This window comes from Paramisgurnus dabryanus, chromosome 2 (genome assembly GCF_030506205.2).
Source record: "Paramisgurnus dabryanus chromosome 2, PD_genome_1.1, whole genome shotgun sequence".
Lineage (NCBI taxonomy): Eukaryota > Metazoa > Chordata > Actinopteri > Cypriniformes > Cobitidae > Paramisgurnus > Paramisgurnus dabryanus.
In genome coordinates this window covers 25207284-25225889 of record NC_133338.1, presented here as the reverse complement: position 1 = coordinate 25225889, position 18606 = coordinate 25207284, and the positions used below count along the sequence as shown (strand labels likewise).

Below are 18606 nucleotides of genomic sequence, written 5' to 3'. Positions count from 1 at the left end.
AAGTTGCACAGATTTTTTCTTTTTTACTAATTCATGACAATGTGGATGAAGTAACAATAAACAATGAGTATTCTTTCAACTGGTAGCTTGCATTTATTTACTTAATTTTATTAGTGAGAAGTAGCTTTAAAATCATCCTTTAAAAAGTGACATTGGTCTAGACATTCTACAAACCAACAAGACTGTGGGGTTTCCTCAGACCCAAATGAATAACCTTTACATTTGTCTGCTTAAAGGACATATCAGGCTCCATTCAGATCACAAAGCAAATTTTATATTAAGATGCAGTGAGATTGCGCTACAAAAGTACAACATTTTTAAAGCCGGGATCTAGAATGCATGCGCAGCTTTCTAGCAAAGCACCCACTACAGGACAGAAAATAAGCTTTAAACCATTCATGGCCATGTCAAAAATAAGCCATTATATTCTTGACAGATCAAAGTGTACATATATGAAACCAATATGTGATATAACAATCCTACTGTAATGATTGTATCACAATAATCGTTACCACAAAATGCATGACTGGTGCTGGTTTCAAGCTATTGCTGATGCTTTATTTATTGAGGAAAATAACTAATGGCTCGTGCCACAGTGATTTCAGATCTGTTAATGTTTATCCAAACTCACAAAGTTGTCTTTACATAATATGCCAGTTTTATCAAGTTCTTAATCACAGAGTACAGTGATATTTTTACACAATGTACTTGCTTTATAAACAATGTTCATAATTCTGCTTGCAAAATCTTACAGAATGACTGAATTTCAGTTTTCAGGATTACATATCTATACATGCCGTTAAAAGGTTTCATCTATAAAAATCAGCAACTATCAAAATTGGACAATAGAAAGTGTTCTATTCAGCATTTGCTTTAAATTTGGAAAATTTCACATCACATTACGCCAATCACTTCCTGTACTGTATAGACAGTGCTGAAAAAATATCAATCTCAACTATAGGACTGCAGTGGAAACTAGCCGGAAAGCAAAACTATCAAACTTAACATCCTCCTTTTGACTTTACTGGACATAGACAGTCTCCTGACATTAATGGTGTACAATATTCATAGACAATTACATTATATACAACATTCTCCAGCTCTCATAAAAATAAACTCTGAATTCACAATAAAAGATGTCTTTGTCGTGTTTTTGACAATAAAAAAACATAATAGCTGGGAAACTCATCTATTCACACGTTATAGACTACTAATGTTACTGGGTTAAGCAATGGTTAGTTGCATTTCTCTTTATCATCTAAAAGATCTCCTGCAATGTTTCTAGGTCTCTGTCGAGATTTGTGGTTGTGTAGACCTACAAGAGGACAAGACCTTTAAACCCCCTACTAGAGGACACGTAAAAGTTAAAACCCAATGCAAGTATGCCCACTGACTTGACTTTTTGGGTGCTTTAAAGAAAGCAAACCTTTATTTAAGATATAGCTTTTTGTCCTTCAATGGGAGCTCCACTTTGTTTACTGCAAAATATTGCATTCTTTGTACACAATGTAACAAGTTTAACCATAACATAATTTTTGCCACTGTTCAGTAGTAAACTATGCAGAATGTTGAAGGCTTGTTCCTTGCAGAAGACTAAACAGTAAAACGTCTGGAAATCACGCTATAAATGAGACTTTAACATAACCATTAATATTGAAATATTTCTGGCAGTCCAATGGTTACATCAACAGTTGTAACAGTGAACTAAAACATGGAATGAGCAAGAATTGAACTTAGCTTAACTTACAAGCAGCATCTTAAATCATCACATTTTGGCAAATAGTTTGGCAGGCACAAATAATAAAGAATTACATTTTGTGTGGCACATATACAGAAATAACAGACATCTGGCATCCTGTTGCTGGCCTTATCTACAAACTAATGTTCAACTGAAGACTTGTAGCAGTGTATACATATTCTATAACTCAACATGTGGTATATCGTAGATGCTAAAATGTACAATAAGAAAACAGACGTTTGTGTCCCAATGCACTCTGCCGACTACTTTTCCACTACAAATGCCACATCCTTAATTATTTGAGTATTATGTGCACTACAAGCGCACAGAAAAGTGTTACTACAAATTTGTATGATATGTTTACATTTGACATAACTATAACATAAAAGCCGCTGAGCAAGTATGGATGGATTGGATTACAGGAATAAAATCAACACCAAACTCAAGTTCCCTATGGTGTTTGTGAACAGTGTATGTACTGTACAATGAAATAACATGGAACATATATATATATATCTTCATTACATAGCTAGTAGTGCCCACTTGATATATATAAGTGGGAATATAACAAGAAATAATAAACAAAATAAATTCAACCCTGAATGGATGGATCCTCCGCCTATCCACAATCTCATACATTGATGTCTAGATAACCCATTGAAGAACTTTTTACACCTGGTATGAAGATGCATTTTGGTTGATCGGATCACAAGTGGACGACACTAAACGCAGTGTAATAGGTTTTTTCAGAGGTATTGCTTTTGTGCGGTCACGCTCATTGTCAAATGTGTTTGAACAGCCACAAAATGCCACCCACTCTCTGCCTATTGATCTAATGTGATGTACCAAGCACCAGTGTTGGGGAAAGTTACTTTTAAAAGTAATGCATCACAATGTTAAAAGTTACTCCCAAAAAAGTAACTTATTGCGTTACTTAGTTACTTTTCATGGAAAGTAATACTTACATTACTTTTTAATTACTTTTGCGATACTTTCTCTTGGCTGAGGCTTGATCTCTTTTAGGCCTTGCAGGTGTTTTTATGACTGAAAAGTTAAATCGCATATTTCATCACAAAAATGTTGAGCTCTGGCCTCCCATCTCAGTTTCTGACTCAAACTGTTCCCACACAGGCGTGTACACATAGAGTGCACAATGTGACTACATTTAGTTTAATTCGGTACATAATTTTTTTCAAATCGAATTAATTAAACTAAAAAAGTAACTTGCATTACTTTTTTGAAAAAGTAACTAAAATATTAAAGTGTACATTTAAAAAGTAATGCGTTACTTTACTCGTTACTTCAGAAAAGTAATATTATTAAGTAATGCGTTACCCCCAACACTGACGGGCACAATGTTTTTACATCTGTCCCGACTTCGTGTTCTGTGCGGTCTTTAGGCTTTCATTGATAAAACTAAAGTGGTTGCTCTTCACCTCTCATTTACGGGGCATACATACCAAGGCCAGGCGGACACCAACTGTAGACGCTTGCCGTCTTTTCTTCGCTTTGGTTGCTATATTTCTGTGTATTTCTATATTTCATCATTAAAACAATGCGCTCGTTCGTTGTTGTGATATTTGTCCCACCCCTCCTCCACTGTGATTGGACGACATTGACGAGTTGAATATTTGACCCAAAGTTGAATATTTTTCAGTTCTCGGCACAGAAAAAACACGCTAGCTGCTGCCGTTTTGTTAAAAGCGTGGTGCTTCCATTAGAAACATATGATGGCCGCTGGGGTAAACGCTTTGGTGTGCACGCTACCTTACATTTCCATTTGCATTGTGTGCAAGTTGAGAAAGCTTATTTCACCAATTGCTCTGAAATATCTGAGAGCGCCCTTGCATTAACCTGTATAAAACATTGTGCATCGTGTTTATTAACAACACAAGCAATGGCATTCTGACATATTATAGCGCGAGTCAATTTAAACCCATCTTTTATCCCACTCGTGTTCAAAAGAAATCCCACAGACCACCCCCTCAAAGTAATCAGGACAGAAGTGGTGGAAAGTGGACAAGAGAGACTGATTAAAACCCCAGGTGTGAACGAACATGCGTCTCTCTCCTCCACTTGTGATCCTATCGACCAAACGTATCTGAATACCAGGTGTAAATTCAGTTGCTTTGCTCAATATATTTCTCTCCAACATACAAGCACAAGAGTGAAGTGGCTCATGTGACCAGAGAAAAAGGGTCAATGTAAGAACCATGTCACACATGGCAAAGTGGTGTAGCAGGAAGGCAAAAGAAAAGTAAAAAAGAAAAAAGAAAGGAAGGATGAAGGAAAAACAGACAAAAGGCTTTGAAATATCACTTTGTGCTCCACTCCATCAGATGGGCCCAGTGGAGCAATGGTATGAGAGTACTGGCAGATTGACACCTTAAACCCCATTCCACTTCCTTTGCTTCCTGTTTCACTTCCTCTTTATGGTGTCATGATTATGTGTGTGTGTGTGTGTGTGTGTGTGTGTGTGTGTGTGTGTTTGTATATTAGAGGAGGGGGGTTAGCAGAAGTGGTCGTCCTCTTCATCTTTCATTCCCTTCAGCCTGAGCCTCGCAAAGTCCTCAAACACAAAGTCATCATCCTGGGAAATGTTACTGAAGACAAAAAGAGAAAAGCGTTAAAGGTCATGTCGATGGGCAAAAGCAGGCATCTCATACTATGAAAGCCTCACAAAAGCGACTGACTTTGTTTCAAACTCTATGAGGTTGGCATCCACAGGGACATCTGTCTCTGGCACAGCTGTGGAAGACAACAAACATTGGGTTAAACTACACGAATAACTACAGCAGACGTGCGGAGAGGAAAGAGGATTAAAAAAAAAAAAAATAACAGCATGCAACAACTTTTCAACTTTAATGTGCTTTTTTTTAAAGTTAAAACAACGTTGACATTAGCAAAGTCTTCACACAAGACAAGACATTTTATTATATATTTTAATTAAAAAGAAAATAAAAATACCAGGATGATATTATTTTGTGGTTAAAAAAACTAAATCATACTATAAGCAGTAGAGATGCACCAATATTGGCAAATAATCTGTAACGGTCGATAAAAGCAAATTTTCGATAAAAGCTAAATAGTTTGAAAACAACCAAGAGTCATGGCCGATATATCTTTCAATGAAAAGAGAACAAGAAAATGCTATAATTTTAAGCTCTGTGTATAGACAATGTAAAGAAACAACACTAGTTTAACTCTTTCACCGCCAGCGTTTTAAAAAAAAGTTGCCAGCCAGCGCCAGCATTTTTCATGATTTTCACCAAAGTTTAATGCCTTCCAGAAAATGTTCTTCTTTAAATATATAAACATACAATATAAGAAATGAAAGAACAGACCCTCTGCTTTCAAACAAAAAAAAAACCGTTTCATCCTACCTTCAGTGGTTCTTTTGTAATCAGCTTTTGAATATGGGTAGGTTTCTGCAAAAACACCACATTTTGAGCAAAAAGCAGAGATAATTCCATTTTTGTGACGGACTTTTCATAGAGATCCGATTCAGAGCGATCTTTAAAACAGACACGGACATGCAGCAGCTTGCCATAGGGCAATACTTCCGGATTTAAAAAGTTGCGGAAAGATGGAAAATCTCGTCATTGGCGGGGAAGCGTTTTCTCTTAATTGACGAGATATCTCGTCAATGGTGGTGAAAGAGTTAATGCTCAATATAAATGATCATTATGTAAATGAATAATATTCTCAAAAAGTTATCTTTAGAATTTAGTTAAAACAATTTAATATAGATGGTTTCAACAGTAAAAACAAACAAACTGCTTTCGTGAAACAAACACAACTTTCGGTAAACCTTCGCAAAGAATCAATAACAACTGAGTCCTTTTAGAGTAGTTTATTTCTGATAACAAGCAAAATAAACAAAGTATATTACCATAGTTTTAAACCATAGCTAAAGCTTATCAAAAACTACACTGCACGAATGTTACTGTGTAAAATTTGTACTATATGTATATGATTTTAACTACAGATCAGCTGCCAAACCTCCCTGCCAAACATAGCAGTGATCCATAATCGCCATCTTCCCTTGTCTTTAGAAAACCAAAACATTTGTTATTTTCAACGTGATACTTGTTCCAAAGTTAAGTTTAGCCACTAGCCAGACCATTAAATAAACAGAGACCAGAAGTTAAGTTAAGCTCTGACGAGACGCGTAACCATGACCAAGGCCGCCTTAACCTAATGTGAGGCCCTGGGGCTGAGAGGTTTTGGAGGCCCCCCATACCCTCAATTTATAGTCTAATTTCAAAAAAAAGTGTAATATCTAGGTAATCTACATCACAAAAAAGATATTAGTTTCTTTCAATAGATACAACAGTGAGTTTTCCCTCTTTGACCCAGAAAACACAATAATATCATTATTAACATATCACTGAGCCCACTTGAGCATAAACACAAGACACTTTATTTAACAACCACACACAGCAACTTGTGGTTTAAATTAAACCAAAATGTATGAGAGTGTTTATAAGCTTTATGTTTATACACTGTAAAAAAATTCCGTAGAAATTGCAGCTGGGTTGCCGGTAATTTACCGTAGATTTACATTTATGTTATTTACTGGCAAGAGTTTGTTCAAAGTTAAATGAACATTAAACATTTACAAGTCTTTGTCTTTACAGAGTAAAACTAAAAAAAACAGCATCAAGCAAAACATTCTGGGAAACAAAATCTAAAGCAAAAAACAGAAAAAGGTTGATGATGATTTCTGGTTCCCAGAATGCTTTGCATGAGGCTGTAATTTTATAGTTTTATTCTGTAAAGATAAAGACTTGTTAATATTTAAAATGTATTTAACTTTGAACAAACTCTTGCCAGTAAATAACATAAATGTAAATCTACGGTAAATTACCGGCAACCCAGCTGCAATAACATTGTAATTTCTACGGAATTTTTTTACAGTGTATAGTTTTTGGAATATACAAATTTGCAGAAAATTGCCACTCACTAACTAAATGCTCACCACAGTTTTAAAAATATAAGAAGTTAAAGTTAGTTTTAAAGTGAAAATGCATTAATGTTAACAAAAGATAAGTCTTTATAGACAGAATTTTGTTGTTAAACTAATCAGTCAATTTGTTGTTTGTTGTTAATCAGTCAATTATTTTGTAGGCTATTGAAGATATAGTCTGCATTGTATTTGGTATTTATGCATACGCATGTAAAACGAACACGTATGAATATGCACAAAACAGAAGGGAACATACCTGTATATAAGATCTTTAGATAAGGAGATTATAAATATGAATGGTGCGATCAGGGGATGATCATTTGAGATGGTCTTGTCGCGCTTTGACTTGCACATTTACCGTTGCGTCGTCTTTCGAAACCAACAGATGTGTGTACTTTGAACTTACATCGCGTCAAACTACATCGCTTCAGCTGCGCACGCGTCACTGATATAAACGCGAGTAAACTTAAACTTTATAACAACGAACAGCATTAATGTGTTCGGGTACTCATTTCTTTATTTGGCGGGACAGTATCTTGCGCACAGTTGGAGAGACTTCTGCATGCCAGAGACTCACACAGCTGCATGAGCACAGAGAGAAAGACAGAGAGACCTGCACCTCAGTGCTTATTATGTAATTTCATAAATTACTCTTTCATTTGATGGTGGATTTTTTCCTGTTTCTCTGTCACACTCAGTCTAACATGCAGGAATGCCAAGTTGACAACGCGCACTTAATTACATTACAGGGAATAGAAAAATCTGTTACGTCTGATATTTTATTTCACGGTAAGTTACCACGGACCAATCAGCAGCCATGTAACGTGCAGTTAGAGTGATTGACAGATAACCTGACAAGTTGCAAAACAATATGAACGTGAACTTGGGAGGCCCCTGAACTTGGGAGGCCCCTGGGCTTCAGCCCAGGTAAGCCCGTGCATTAAGGCGGCCTTGACCATGACAATGTGCATGCGTCCAATGAAACCGCTCTAAACCAAAACGGTATCGGTGGAAAAATGTTATATCAGTGCATCTCTAATAAGCAGTGTTTTTCCTGTATAATGTGTTCCTATTCAGTTTTATGTTTTCTTAAGTGCTTTATAGAAATAAAATTTAATTCCACGGAACTACTTCATGCACTAATTGCAGTACAGCACAAAATGTAATTTTTTTTATGTTTAGAACAATTATATATAATGATGATAAAGATACACATAAGAAACAGACATATAATTAAAAAGTTGAAGTTACCTGACTGCGGTCTCGAATTTGGCTGTTCGGAGGGCTTAGGGTGCATCAGGACAAAAGGCAACTCCACAGACACGTCACTTAAAAGAGAAAAAGTGTTAAAAGGGTTACATATGTTTTCAAGTCTGAGCTATTTCTACTGCAGAGTGCACACTTACCCTCCACGAGACACCACTAGCTTGACTTTAACTCTGTAGGACACCAAAATTCCCAGAACCTCCTTATTAGAAACATCCTTCACTCTGTAAGCACAAAGAAACACATGCTGAAAACACACAGCGGGTGCATCCCAATTCAGGGCCTGGAACCTTTTAAGGCCACGGCCTTTGAAGGCAAAGCTCGATATTTGAAGGCGGAAGCCTCTAAATGCCAAGAAGTGAACTGAAATGAGACGGTCTAGCCTTAAGGGGGAATTGCGTCACTTGCTGTTCCCACCCAATAAGCTGGTGAGTGGGACACAAAATCAGACTTTTAAAAATAAATATGGGGGCAGATTTTTTTATTTTATTTTAGAAAATATAACAGACTGATGCAGATTAAACTATCCAACAGTATGTAAAATTTACCAACCTTAAAAACATGACAACATGCACAATATTGCAGCAATAATATTAATTCACATCACTTAAACATAATTTACAATAGTAAAAGAAGTCACAAGAACCTATAATTTGCAAAATGTACACTTTTGACAGTTTTGAATGTTTATTTCAAAATACCCAGACGTCACAGGCGCGCATTGAATCTTGGGATAGCCTAGGCTGTGTAGGATAGATCTATGAGGCCACATTTGGAGGCTTGTATGTGAAGGAGCCTTCAAATTGGGACAGCCTTTGTCGAGGCCTGGTGATGTCATTTGCCTTCAAATACGGCCTTGGAAGGCCGCACCCAGCGATAACCAAAACCTATACTGCTGCTTGAGATGGCCTCCAATTTTCCAGCACCAACTTATATCAAAAACACCTAAACTGAGCCTTCAAGGCTGCTTGAAAATCACTGGCAGATGTGTTAAAGTTTGTGTACAAGCTATGGGTGGCGCGGTTCACAAAGCCCACGGTTCGATTCGTATCACCGTTTTCGGTTCTGTACGTTGTTGTTGTTGTTCCGTAAAATTTTTAACACTCCAGAAATTGACTTCATCATATGATATATAGCTTAATTATCCACAATTTCGGATACAGTAACAAAATTGTTATATCATGTAATCATGCACAAACTGAATTTGACTTGACTTTAAGCACATTATTGGGAGCATCTCTGAGGAAAGCTAGTTGAGATTTTGATACAGCAAGAGAGAAGACATGATGGCATGCTTTTCATTTCCTTGGCAAAAAAAAAGAAGGATGTGGATTGCTATCTCTACAGGAACTTGCGTAAATCTCTCACAAAGATTAAACTGAAGAATTAACTTGCATTTATTGAACTGCCAACTTCAGTGTAGCTTTAAGCCTATACTCGAAGCGTCCACACAAGCGTGAGGGTGCATGCGGCAAAAATGACGTCAGTGTGCGTTGAGTGTGCGAGACCCTATTTTGCTTGCCGGTGTGCACGTCAAATTTTGTAACTTTGTGCGCAGCTCTGCAACCCAAGAAGCACAAGTTCCACGGGAATTCTAGCCGAGCATGACGTCTCGTATAAACACCTCCCCAAACGGAGGCTCAGGATGTGGAGCCAGGTGAAAGTATACAAGGCTTCAGGTAACATACGGGCACAAGGCTACATTGTGCATGCGTTGAACCGTGCGACATACACACACTCTGAACCGAGACAAGCAAACCAAACGGTTCGGATGGTTTTTCATGTACCGTGCCACCCCTAGTACAAGCACTACAAGCTCAAATCAGTGGAGCTTATGTTATGGATGGCCTTTTCTATTAAAATATTATCTGAGCTGAGAGCCACTTACATGGTACTGGAGGCCAAGTTGGTATCTTCATGCTTTAGCTGACCATCCAGAGCCAGACCTCTCTTCTCTCTGTTGTTGGTCAGCGTGGGAGTGAGTGTATACACCTTGCAAAATGTTGAGCTGGGTGATACCTGGTCACTGCAGATGGCAAAACAAGCAAGAGTAAGAACTTGTTTGGGTAAGTAACATGTGGTTTAAGCGAATAAAAACATATCTGAGTCAAGATTAGAGATGAGAAAAAACACGGTGAGGAAAATGACACCAAAGAAAAAGGAAGTGAAACATGATGAACTAAAGTTAAGGTTATAAATGGAAAAGGGACATGACGCATACAAGCTACAATAACAAATCACTAGTTGTTGGTTTAATCGACCTCAACTCAACCTATACATATTAAAGAGCTGGGAACAAAACCAAAGGTGGGAGTGCAAAGGAAGAGCTACGATCACACTTTTCGGTAACAAAGACGGAGTTTGCTTCATCTGATGGAGAGTTTGAAGAAAAGGTCCATTATCAGTAACCAGTGGTGGGCTAGGGTGACAGGAACCAGACGATTGTTAGATGGAAGACTCACCGTGATGACTGGCAGCCCACAGATGCTCTGTAGGTGTCACAGGAGTACATAACCACATCTGTGACCTGTAGCACTAAGAGAAAAGAGGCTTTTCGTTCTATTGGCATGGAAACAACTAATTGCTAGGAGGAGGGATTGGACCATTTGGGGGCTCTGGGCAGTGGGAAGCATTCGTGTCACGTTACATGGAGATTATGCTATTGTGAGGCGAAAAGGCCATCGCTTGTGCAAACAGCTAGGAAAGGTGACATTGTCAAGAGTAAATTACATATTCTTTAAAACAACCACCTAGTGTGGGTACTTTTTGATTTTAAAGAAGCTCTGGATAAGTACGCTTGTTTTGGGTTCTCCAGGACGTTTCAATTGAGGGGCATTTGCTGTATATTAGTCGTGTTGAGCGTTCAATATTACATGGATGACTTTATATAATATCTAAATGATAAAGTATTGTAAAAATCTAGACTAACCAGTCAGCCTCACTAATTGGACAACCAGTTTGACTCATCCCTACTCTAAATTTATTCGGAACAAATACAAACCATTGTTTCTTAGAAGTAGGAGTGTTTGCTATACATCTTAAAGAGACGTTGAGGAAAACGAGTTGAGCGAGAAAAAGATGGAGATAAATATAGAAGATTTGTAACCAAATAAGCATTAAAAAAAAAACACAGAAGAGCACTGGAATATGAGGGAGATGGAGGGCCAGAGAAAGAGATGATGAGGTGCCAGAGGTCTACTCACTCGTTCTCTACCAGAGCCACAGGACATTTGTATTGGGCGGTGCTGAACAAACAGATATCAGCATACTGTCGCACTGTGAGGAAAGAGCAGGGGGTTACACAAAAGGGGTTACCAGGACTGGGTGAAAGCATACAGAGACCAAACACACATGTAATCATGTACAAGGCAGTGTACAGGGTGTTCACACAAAACTTCTTAAGGAGTTGGGAATAGGGAATCCTGTTATGAACTCGAATATTGCATACTCAAGAAAAAGACCTAAACATAGTACACATTGTGTTGCCATGACATCAACAGGAAATAAAAAATTGACCCTATTTACACATCATTGTAAATGATTCAATCTGATAAAAAAGGTTTTCATAATATTTGTCTTTTCTGCTAAATAAAACAACGCCTCTCCTTTTTCTTTGTTGGATAACTCCTCTTGCTGAAGCTCACACGATGGTAAAGTGTCCATCGAATAAACAATTCAGGATCTTGTCAGTTATCCGTGTACATTTTGCCTATCATTTTTTGAATAATCAGATATACTACTCGCTTCACCAACTGCTTCCATACTATATAGAAGGCGGTTTCCGATGCACCTCATGTCTTATGGTCTAACTCTCAACAAAAAACAAGCCCCGCCCATTTTATTCATTGCCCATTTTTCTATTGGAAATACATTAACTTTATGGAAATAAATTCGAGTGTTTATATTGGCTTTTAGCTAATGAATTTTTAATGACTGGTAACCTTAAGCTGAACAGACGTAATGATATTGACTGGAAATATCAATACTTGAATTTTGAAACGATGCTCTTTGCAGTACTTTGAGACAAAAACAAGAACCACAAGACGGATGTGCAAGTCACTCAGATATTTTGATGTTTTTTGCGGATAAATTGATACCATCATTCAAATTGGGCCCACACTATAGGATGTTTAAAATCTTGGCTGATTATAAAATCTGGTTGCAGCACACACATAAGGAGAACCTGGAGAAATTGTCTTCTCTCAAAACTTAAACAGGCTCACACAACAAAATGTAAAAATTATAATGCACCACAAAATATTAAGTTTATCGTGGCAGCAGGAGAGCTTCACATGACCCCATGGAAGCAGAGGTTAAGAGATGGAGATTGTGACACATTTAATATTATTTTGAAGTTTACAGCTGCTAAATTAAGTTTATGATGTTAACTTCCAGGTTTTACTACAGTAACCGTGTTTTTTGGTTTTGACTGTAGTAAAACCATGGTTTATTTCTGTAAGGCTGGTTAGCTTACATACTTGCTTACATGGGTGTAAATTGTTAGTGTCTGTCGTTGGTTTTATTACTTGGATTAATGATGAATAACATGTAGCCTATTAAATGTCGGTTTTTAAGCTCATCATGTCTCTGAAAAGAAAACACAAAATTGGCGTTGCGTTATCACTTTTTATTCCGCGATTATACGAGCGTTTTGAGGGGGATATCTGTGTGCATATGGTGACGCAAAAGTGTGTGATATTCGATGTATTATGCACTCCAGGCGTCTAGGTGGCAATGTGAAGCACTGACACACAACAATACCAAGTAATTAAGGTAATTAATGCGCCTTCTCTGATCAGAAATACTAGCTGTGAATATTTCATACAACTGTTGGAAAGACTGGTATATTTATCAGAGCTGCTATGGCACCTTGAACGTCCGACGTATGGAAATAATCCGACATGTTTGTTGTTATTTTCTTGAACTGGCACATGCCTGTGACGTAAACGCGTACGCGACGAGAGCCACCGTGAGCAGACTTTTGTGTTTTTACCCTTTTTACCCTTTGTTTTTAAGCCCAAAAAACGTAGTCGTCGTTTAAACGAAAGGCAAATAAAATATTGGAGTTGTTTAGCTGTGGCCCGATTAGCTTACATGACTGTAAAAGTGTCTTTCGTCATTTTATAGATGGTTTCAGCAGTAATAACATAAACAAGTGGCTTCCGTGGTCACACGTAACTTTCGGTAAACTCCGCTAAGAATAAATGACAACAAAGTCTTTTTATTTATACAACAAGCAAAATAAACAACACGTAGATTACCTAGGAAACAAAAACATTTGTTATTTTCAACAAGGTATTTGTTTAAGAGTTCAGTTTAGCAACTAGTCAGACCAATAAACAAACAGAAACCGGAAGTAAAGCTCTGACCAGTAACGCACTATCGTGTGACCCCTCGTGCGTCCGATGAAACGGTCTATTACTTGGATTAATGATGAGTGATGTGTAATGATGTCGGCTTTCAAACTCGTAATGTCTTGTCAATAAGTCATGTTAGCACTAGGTCAATGCATGTTGCACTGTTGTTGGACTGTGCGGATACTGGGTCAGTTGACCAATCAGAGCAGAGTAGGCTACTGAAAGGTGAGATTTGCACAAATCATTTGGGGATCTCTAAGAAATGGGGTAACATAAGATTTACATTTTGTAGAAATGTGTTTTGTTTTTAAACCTTGCATGCATTTGTTGGGGACTCCTTAACAATATTAGGAAGCTTAGAAATTGGACCTGACTGGCAGTTCCTGGACACAATTTTCTCCCGAACTCTCTGTGTCGGGGTGAATCTAGGCCAAAAATCCTGTAGTGTAGTTTTGTAAACAACCCATTTTGTTGATCTGAGATAAATATTGGGGAGTGCAGGAGATACAAATGCGGGAATAAAGCAACAGGAAAGTAAAGGGGGAAGCTGAAAACTAAAGGATTTGAGCTAGCACCAATCCTAAATGATCTCCAAACAATTTCATACTTAACAAAAAACAAATGAGGCAAACAAACAAAACAACTCCTTAAACACATTTTTGTTTATATGCATATATGTTTGTTTTGAAATACTTTTAACTGCAATACTTTTGAAAACGTGTAAGTTCACTTACCAGAAATTTTCACTCGTTTGACTGTTTTGGTGGAATTGTTGGTGACATGGACATTCACACTGATAGGTTCACCATGGTAGTAAAGCTGTGAATAAAAACAAAACTTTACCCAACACATTTGCATACTGAAGTATTCCATGTAATAGGATAATATGCTATGGTTTTATGTAGGATTTACATAAATACATTTTATGCAGCACAGCTACACCAATAAATGAACACTTCAACACATTCATATTTCTTTCTACCAGTGGCTAAAAAGGAAGACTTTACCAATTACTTATTTAATAAAAAAGTGTGAAGTAGAGAAAACCTGCGGATGTTTGTTCATACTTCTTTATCTAGCGAGGCCTCAAGGTGAAGGGAGCGATCAGACATAAGGAAGCTCCGTGTGGTCTCCACCATTGGCTGCGGACCAGGTTTCTCTGGAGCATACTGTACCTTCCGAATTACCAACCGCACAGAATTCCTGATAGAAAAAGCTCAGTTAGATTCAACTTTTATGGTCAACTATACTGTTTTGATAATCCATCAAGACAATAAAAAAAGGTATTATACCGTTTGTGAGTCTTCTCATCCACAGTTTTTGCACAGAATGCCCTGACTTCAAAGTCTACACCACAAGCCTAAGGGTGGAAAGATTAGATAAATGAACCTTGGAAAAAAACAAGGGGTTTTAATCTGATGTTATACGTTAGTGCGTTAACGTGTCATTACCTTTCCTGTGTCTTCTGGGCCTGGCTGTAGAGTAACCGAGCAGGGAAGGTTTTGAGGAATCTATAAAAAACATAAAAATAAAAACTTTAGACTAAACTAAATGGATCACAATAAAAAACAAGTAGCCCCACCATAAAGTGCATCACAAAAAGGTATATTTTTAAAAAAGTACTTAAATTACATTGAACAAAACATGCATATCCTCTCATAAAATTAATCACAGTTCAAAATGACATGCATTTGAGTGCATATGTTCAAAAATTGTCACCGTGAAGTTGAAAGGGTAAGCGTTCTGTCCGAGCTTCTTCAGCAGTCTCTCCTGCAGCCGACTGAGTGGTTTACGTTCCTCAGGCAAGGAAGGATATGCCTGGAAACTGGAGATGAAGAGATCCTTACGGAAGGACAGGCCCAAAACATCCAGATCTTCGCGACCATAACGGAAGGCACACGTCAGGGTCACGAACACTAGTAAAAGACGACACAGAGAGCCGAGTGATAAATACATTTCAGTCCATTTCAAAGATTTACATTAGAATGACAAAGAGTTTTACACAGTGTCCTAAACTGACACAACACAAGGGGCAATTTAACAGTCTTGTGTTTAAAGGCGTCCTAATGTGCCGTGACGTCTTGTGGGTTGCTTGACTTTCTTATTTGGGCACTTCACCAAGTAGACCCACCTACAGTAAAAACTCACTGAACAAAAATCCTGCTACTTATGTATATTAGATAAAACACAAGGAGACATTGCATGTGGAAGTTTTTACGCTATATGAAGTTTTTACTGTGATGTTGCTGTACTTTTAAATCTCTCATTACCTAAACTAAACAAAATCTAAACACATTCGATTTTTGACCCTGGACCACAAAATAGATCGCAAGGGTATATTTGTAGCAATAGCCAACAATGCATTGTATGAGTCAAAATTATAATTTTTATCATCACAAAGTCATAAGGATATTAAGTAAAGTTTCATAAAGATTTTGTTAATTTCCTACCATAAATATACAGTCTTGTTCAAAATAATAGCAGTACAATGTGACTAACCAGAATAATCAAGGTTTTTAGTATATTTTTTATCGCTACGTGGCAAACAAGTTACCAGTAGGTTCAGTAGATTCTCAGAAAACAAACAAGACCCAGCATTCATGATATGCACGCTCTTAAGGCTGTGCAATTGGGCAATTAGTTGAAAGGGGTGTGTTCAAAAAAATAGCAGTGTCTACCTTTGACTGTAAAACTCAAAAATATTTTGTACAAACATTTTTTTTTCTGGGATTTAGCAATCCTGTGAATCACTAAACTAATATTTAGTTGTATGACCACAGTTTTTTAAAACTGCTTGACATCTGTGTGGCATGGAGTCAACCAACTTGTGGCACCTCTCAGCTGTTATTCCACTCCATGATTCTTTAACAATTCATTCACATTTCTTGGTTTTGCTTCAGAAACAGCATTTTTGATATCACCCCACAAGTTCTCAATTGGATTAAGGTCTGGATATTGGGCTGGCCACTCCATAACATTAATTTTGTTTGTTTGGAACCATGACTTCGCCCGTTTACTAGTGTGTTTTGGGTTATTGTCTTGTTTAAACAACCATTTCAAGGGCATTTCCTCTTCAGCATAGGGCAACATGACCTCTTCAAGTATTTTAACATATGCAAACTGATCCATGATCCCTGGTATGCGATAAATAGGCCCAACACCATAGTAGGAGAAACATGCCCATATCATGCTCCATGCTTCACTGTCTTCACTGTGTACTGTGGCTTGAATTCAGAGTTTGGGGGTCGTCTCACAAACTGCCTGTGGCCCTTGGACCCAAAAAGAACAATTTTACTCTCATCAGTCCACAAAATGTTCCTCCATTTCTCTTTAGGCCAGTTGATGTGTTCTTTGGCAAATTGTAACCTCTTCTGCAAATGCCTTTTTTTTAACAGAGGGACTTTGCGGGGGATTCTTGAAAATAGATTAGCTTCACACAGACGTCTTCTAACTGTCACAGTACTTACAGGTAACTCCAGACTGTCTTTGATCATCCTGGAGGTGATCATTGGCTGAGCCTTTGCCATTCTGGTTATTCTTCTATCCATTTTGATGGTTGTCTTCCGTTTTCTTCCACGTCTCTCTGGTTTTGCTCTCCATTTTAAGGCATTGAAGATCATTTTAGTTGAACAGCCTATCATTTTTTGCACCTCTTTATAGGTTTTCCCCTCTCCAATCAACTTTTTAATCAAAGTACGCTGTTCTTCTGAACAATGTCTTGAACGACCCATTTTCCTCAGCTTTCAAATGCATGTTCAACAAGTGTTGGCTTCATCCTTAAATAGGGGCCACCTGATTCACACCTGTTTCTTCACAAAATTGATTTCTCAGTGATTGAATGCCACACTGCTATTTTTTTGAACACACCCCTTTCAACTAATTCAACTAATTGCCCAATTGCACAGCCTTAAGAGCGTGCATATCATGAAATGCTGGGTCTCATTTGTTTTCTGAGAATCTAATGAACCTACTGGTAACTTGTTTGCCACGTAGCAATAAAAAATATACTAAAAACCTTGATTATTCTGGTTAGTCACATTGTACTGCTATTATTTTGAACAAGACTGTATATAAAAAAATTATTTATTAGGGGTGCACCAATATATCGGCCAATGATGCTTGCTATGCTTCTCAATGAATTACTGTGAAATGCCGCTACATCCAAAAGCCAGAGGGCGCTCTCGTGAAGAAACTCAATATGCGCTGAAGAACAACCATTACACACGCAGCTCCAGGAAATGGCTTAAGCATATATTTATATTGCTGTTTTTCAAACCTTTTTAGGTATTTTCATGATAATAAAGAATATTAATATTGATAATGTTTGACGAGTGTTGCTTTTTCAAATGCATGTTAAAAACGACTCAAACTAATAGTGATTTTAGATCGATAAGGACTTAAAGGTGCAGTGTGTAAATTCTAGCGCCAACGTCCCAGTCCACGGCTCACTCCTCGCTTTTGAAAAACATAGAGAAGCTACGGTAGCCGCCACAGGACAAACATGTCATAGTCGGAGACAACTTAGTAAAAAAAGATTGTCTGCTAAGGGCTTCTGTAGAAACATGGCGGCACAAAATGGTGACTTCCATGTAAGGGGACCCTCGGTGTATGTGTAGAAAAATGTCTTATTCTAAAGTAATAAAAACATAACGGTTCATTATGAAAGGTCTTTATACACCACTGATATTATAGTTATATTATATTGCATTTCTGTTAAGAGATCCTTCAAAAAGTTACACACTGCACCTTTAATGATCAAAAGTTGTAATACATAGTAGCTGAGCATAATATCGGCAGTACGATTCAGAGTAGTTATCGGCCTGGTATTATTAGTTTGTATCGCAATTTATCATCACATCCATAGTATTTATCATTAGTAACTTGCATTGGACTTCATTCGGACAACTTTCAAGACGATTTTATCAATATTTTGAATTTTACAACCTCAGATTCTAGATATTCAAATAATTTATAAACCACGCATCAATCGAAAGCTTATTTATTCAGGTTCAACATCCTTATGACTGGTTTTGTGGTCCAAGGTCCATTTGTTTAGAACATGTTGATGACAAGCTATACAAATAATTTAAATATACAGTAAAACAAAATATTCTCTTACCTTTTCTGTCTTTAAGGTATTCTGGGTCGATCAAGAGCACCCCATCTAAAGTTACCCAAAATATGAAAAGTGAGCATTAGCAAATTAAAGTGAAACCTGCACAAAATAATGTTTACATAAATACTGTAATAGCATAGTAAACAAAATTCAGCATATA

At 37.4% G+C, this 18606-nt stretch overlaps 1 protein-coding gene across 1 annotated transcript in view; it reads right to left on the bottom strand.

The window, feature by feature from the left end:
* Nucleotides 1-70: 70 nt before the first annotated feature.
* Nucleotides 71-18606, bottom strand: part of arrb2b (arrestin, beta 2b) — a 54000-nt gene continuing 35464 nt past the window's right edge. Inside the window, exons 4-15 of the mRNA XM_065248808.2 lie at nucleotides 18450-18494; nucleotides 15050-15246; nucleotides 14782-14841; nucleotides 14623-14690; nucleotides 14398-14533; nucleotides 14065-14149; nucleotides 11177-11249; nucleotides 9862-9999; nucleotides 8114-8197; nucleotides 7959-8035; nucleotides 4432-4486; nucleotides 71-4341 (exon numbers count right to left, since the gene is read on the bottom strand). Of these exons, the coding sequence (XP_065104880.1) occupies nucleotides 4248-4341; nucleotides 4432-4486; nucleotides 7959-8035; nucleotides 8114-8197; nucleotides 9862-9999; nucleotides 11177-11249; nucleotides 14065-14149; nucleotides 14398-14533; nucleotides 14623-14690; nucleotides 14782-14841; nucleotides 15050-15246; nucleotides 18450-18494 (1112 nt within the window). The 3' untranslated portion in view covers nucleotides 71-4247. The remainder of the gene's footprint in view (nucleotides 4342-4431; nucleotides 4487-7958; nucleotides 8036-8113; nucleotides 8198-9861; nucleotides 10000-11176; nucleotides 11250-14064; nucleotides 14150-14397; nucleotides 14534-14622; nucleotides 14691-14781; nucleotides 14842-15049; nucleotides 15247-18449; nucleotides 18495-18606) is intronic.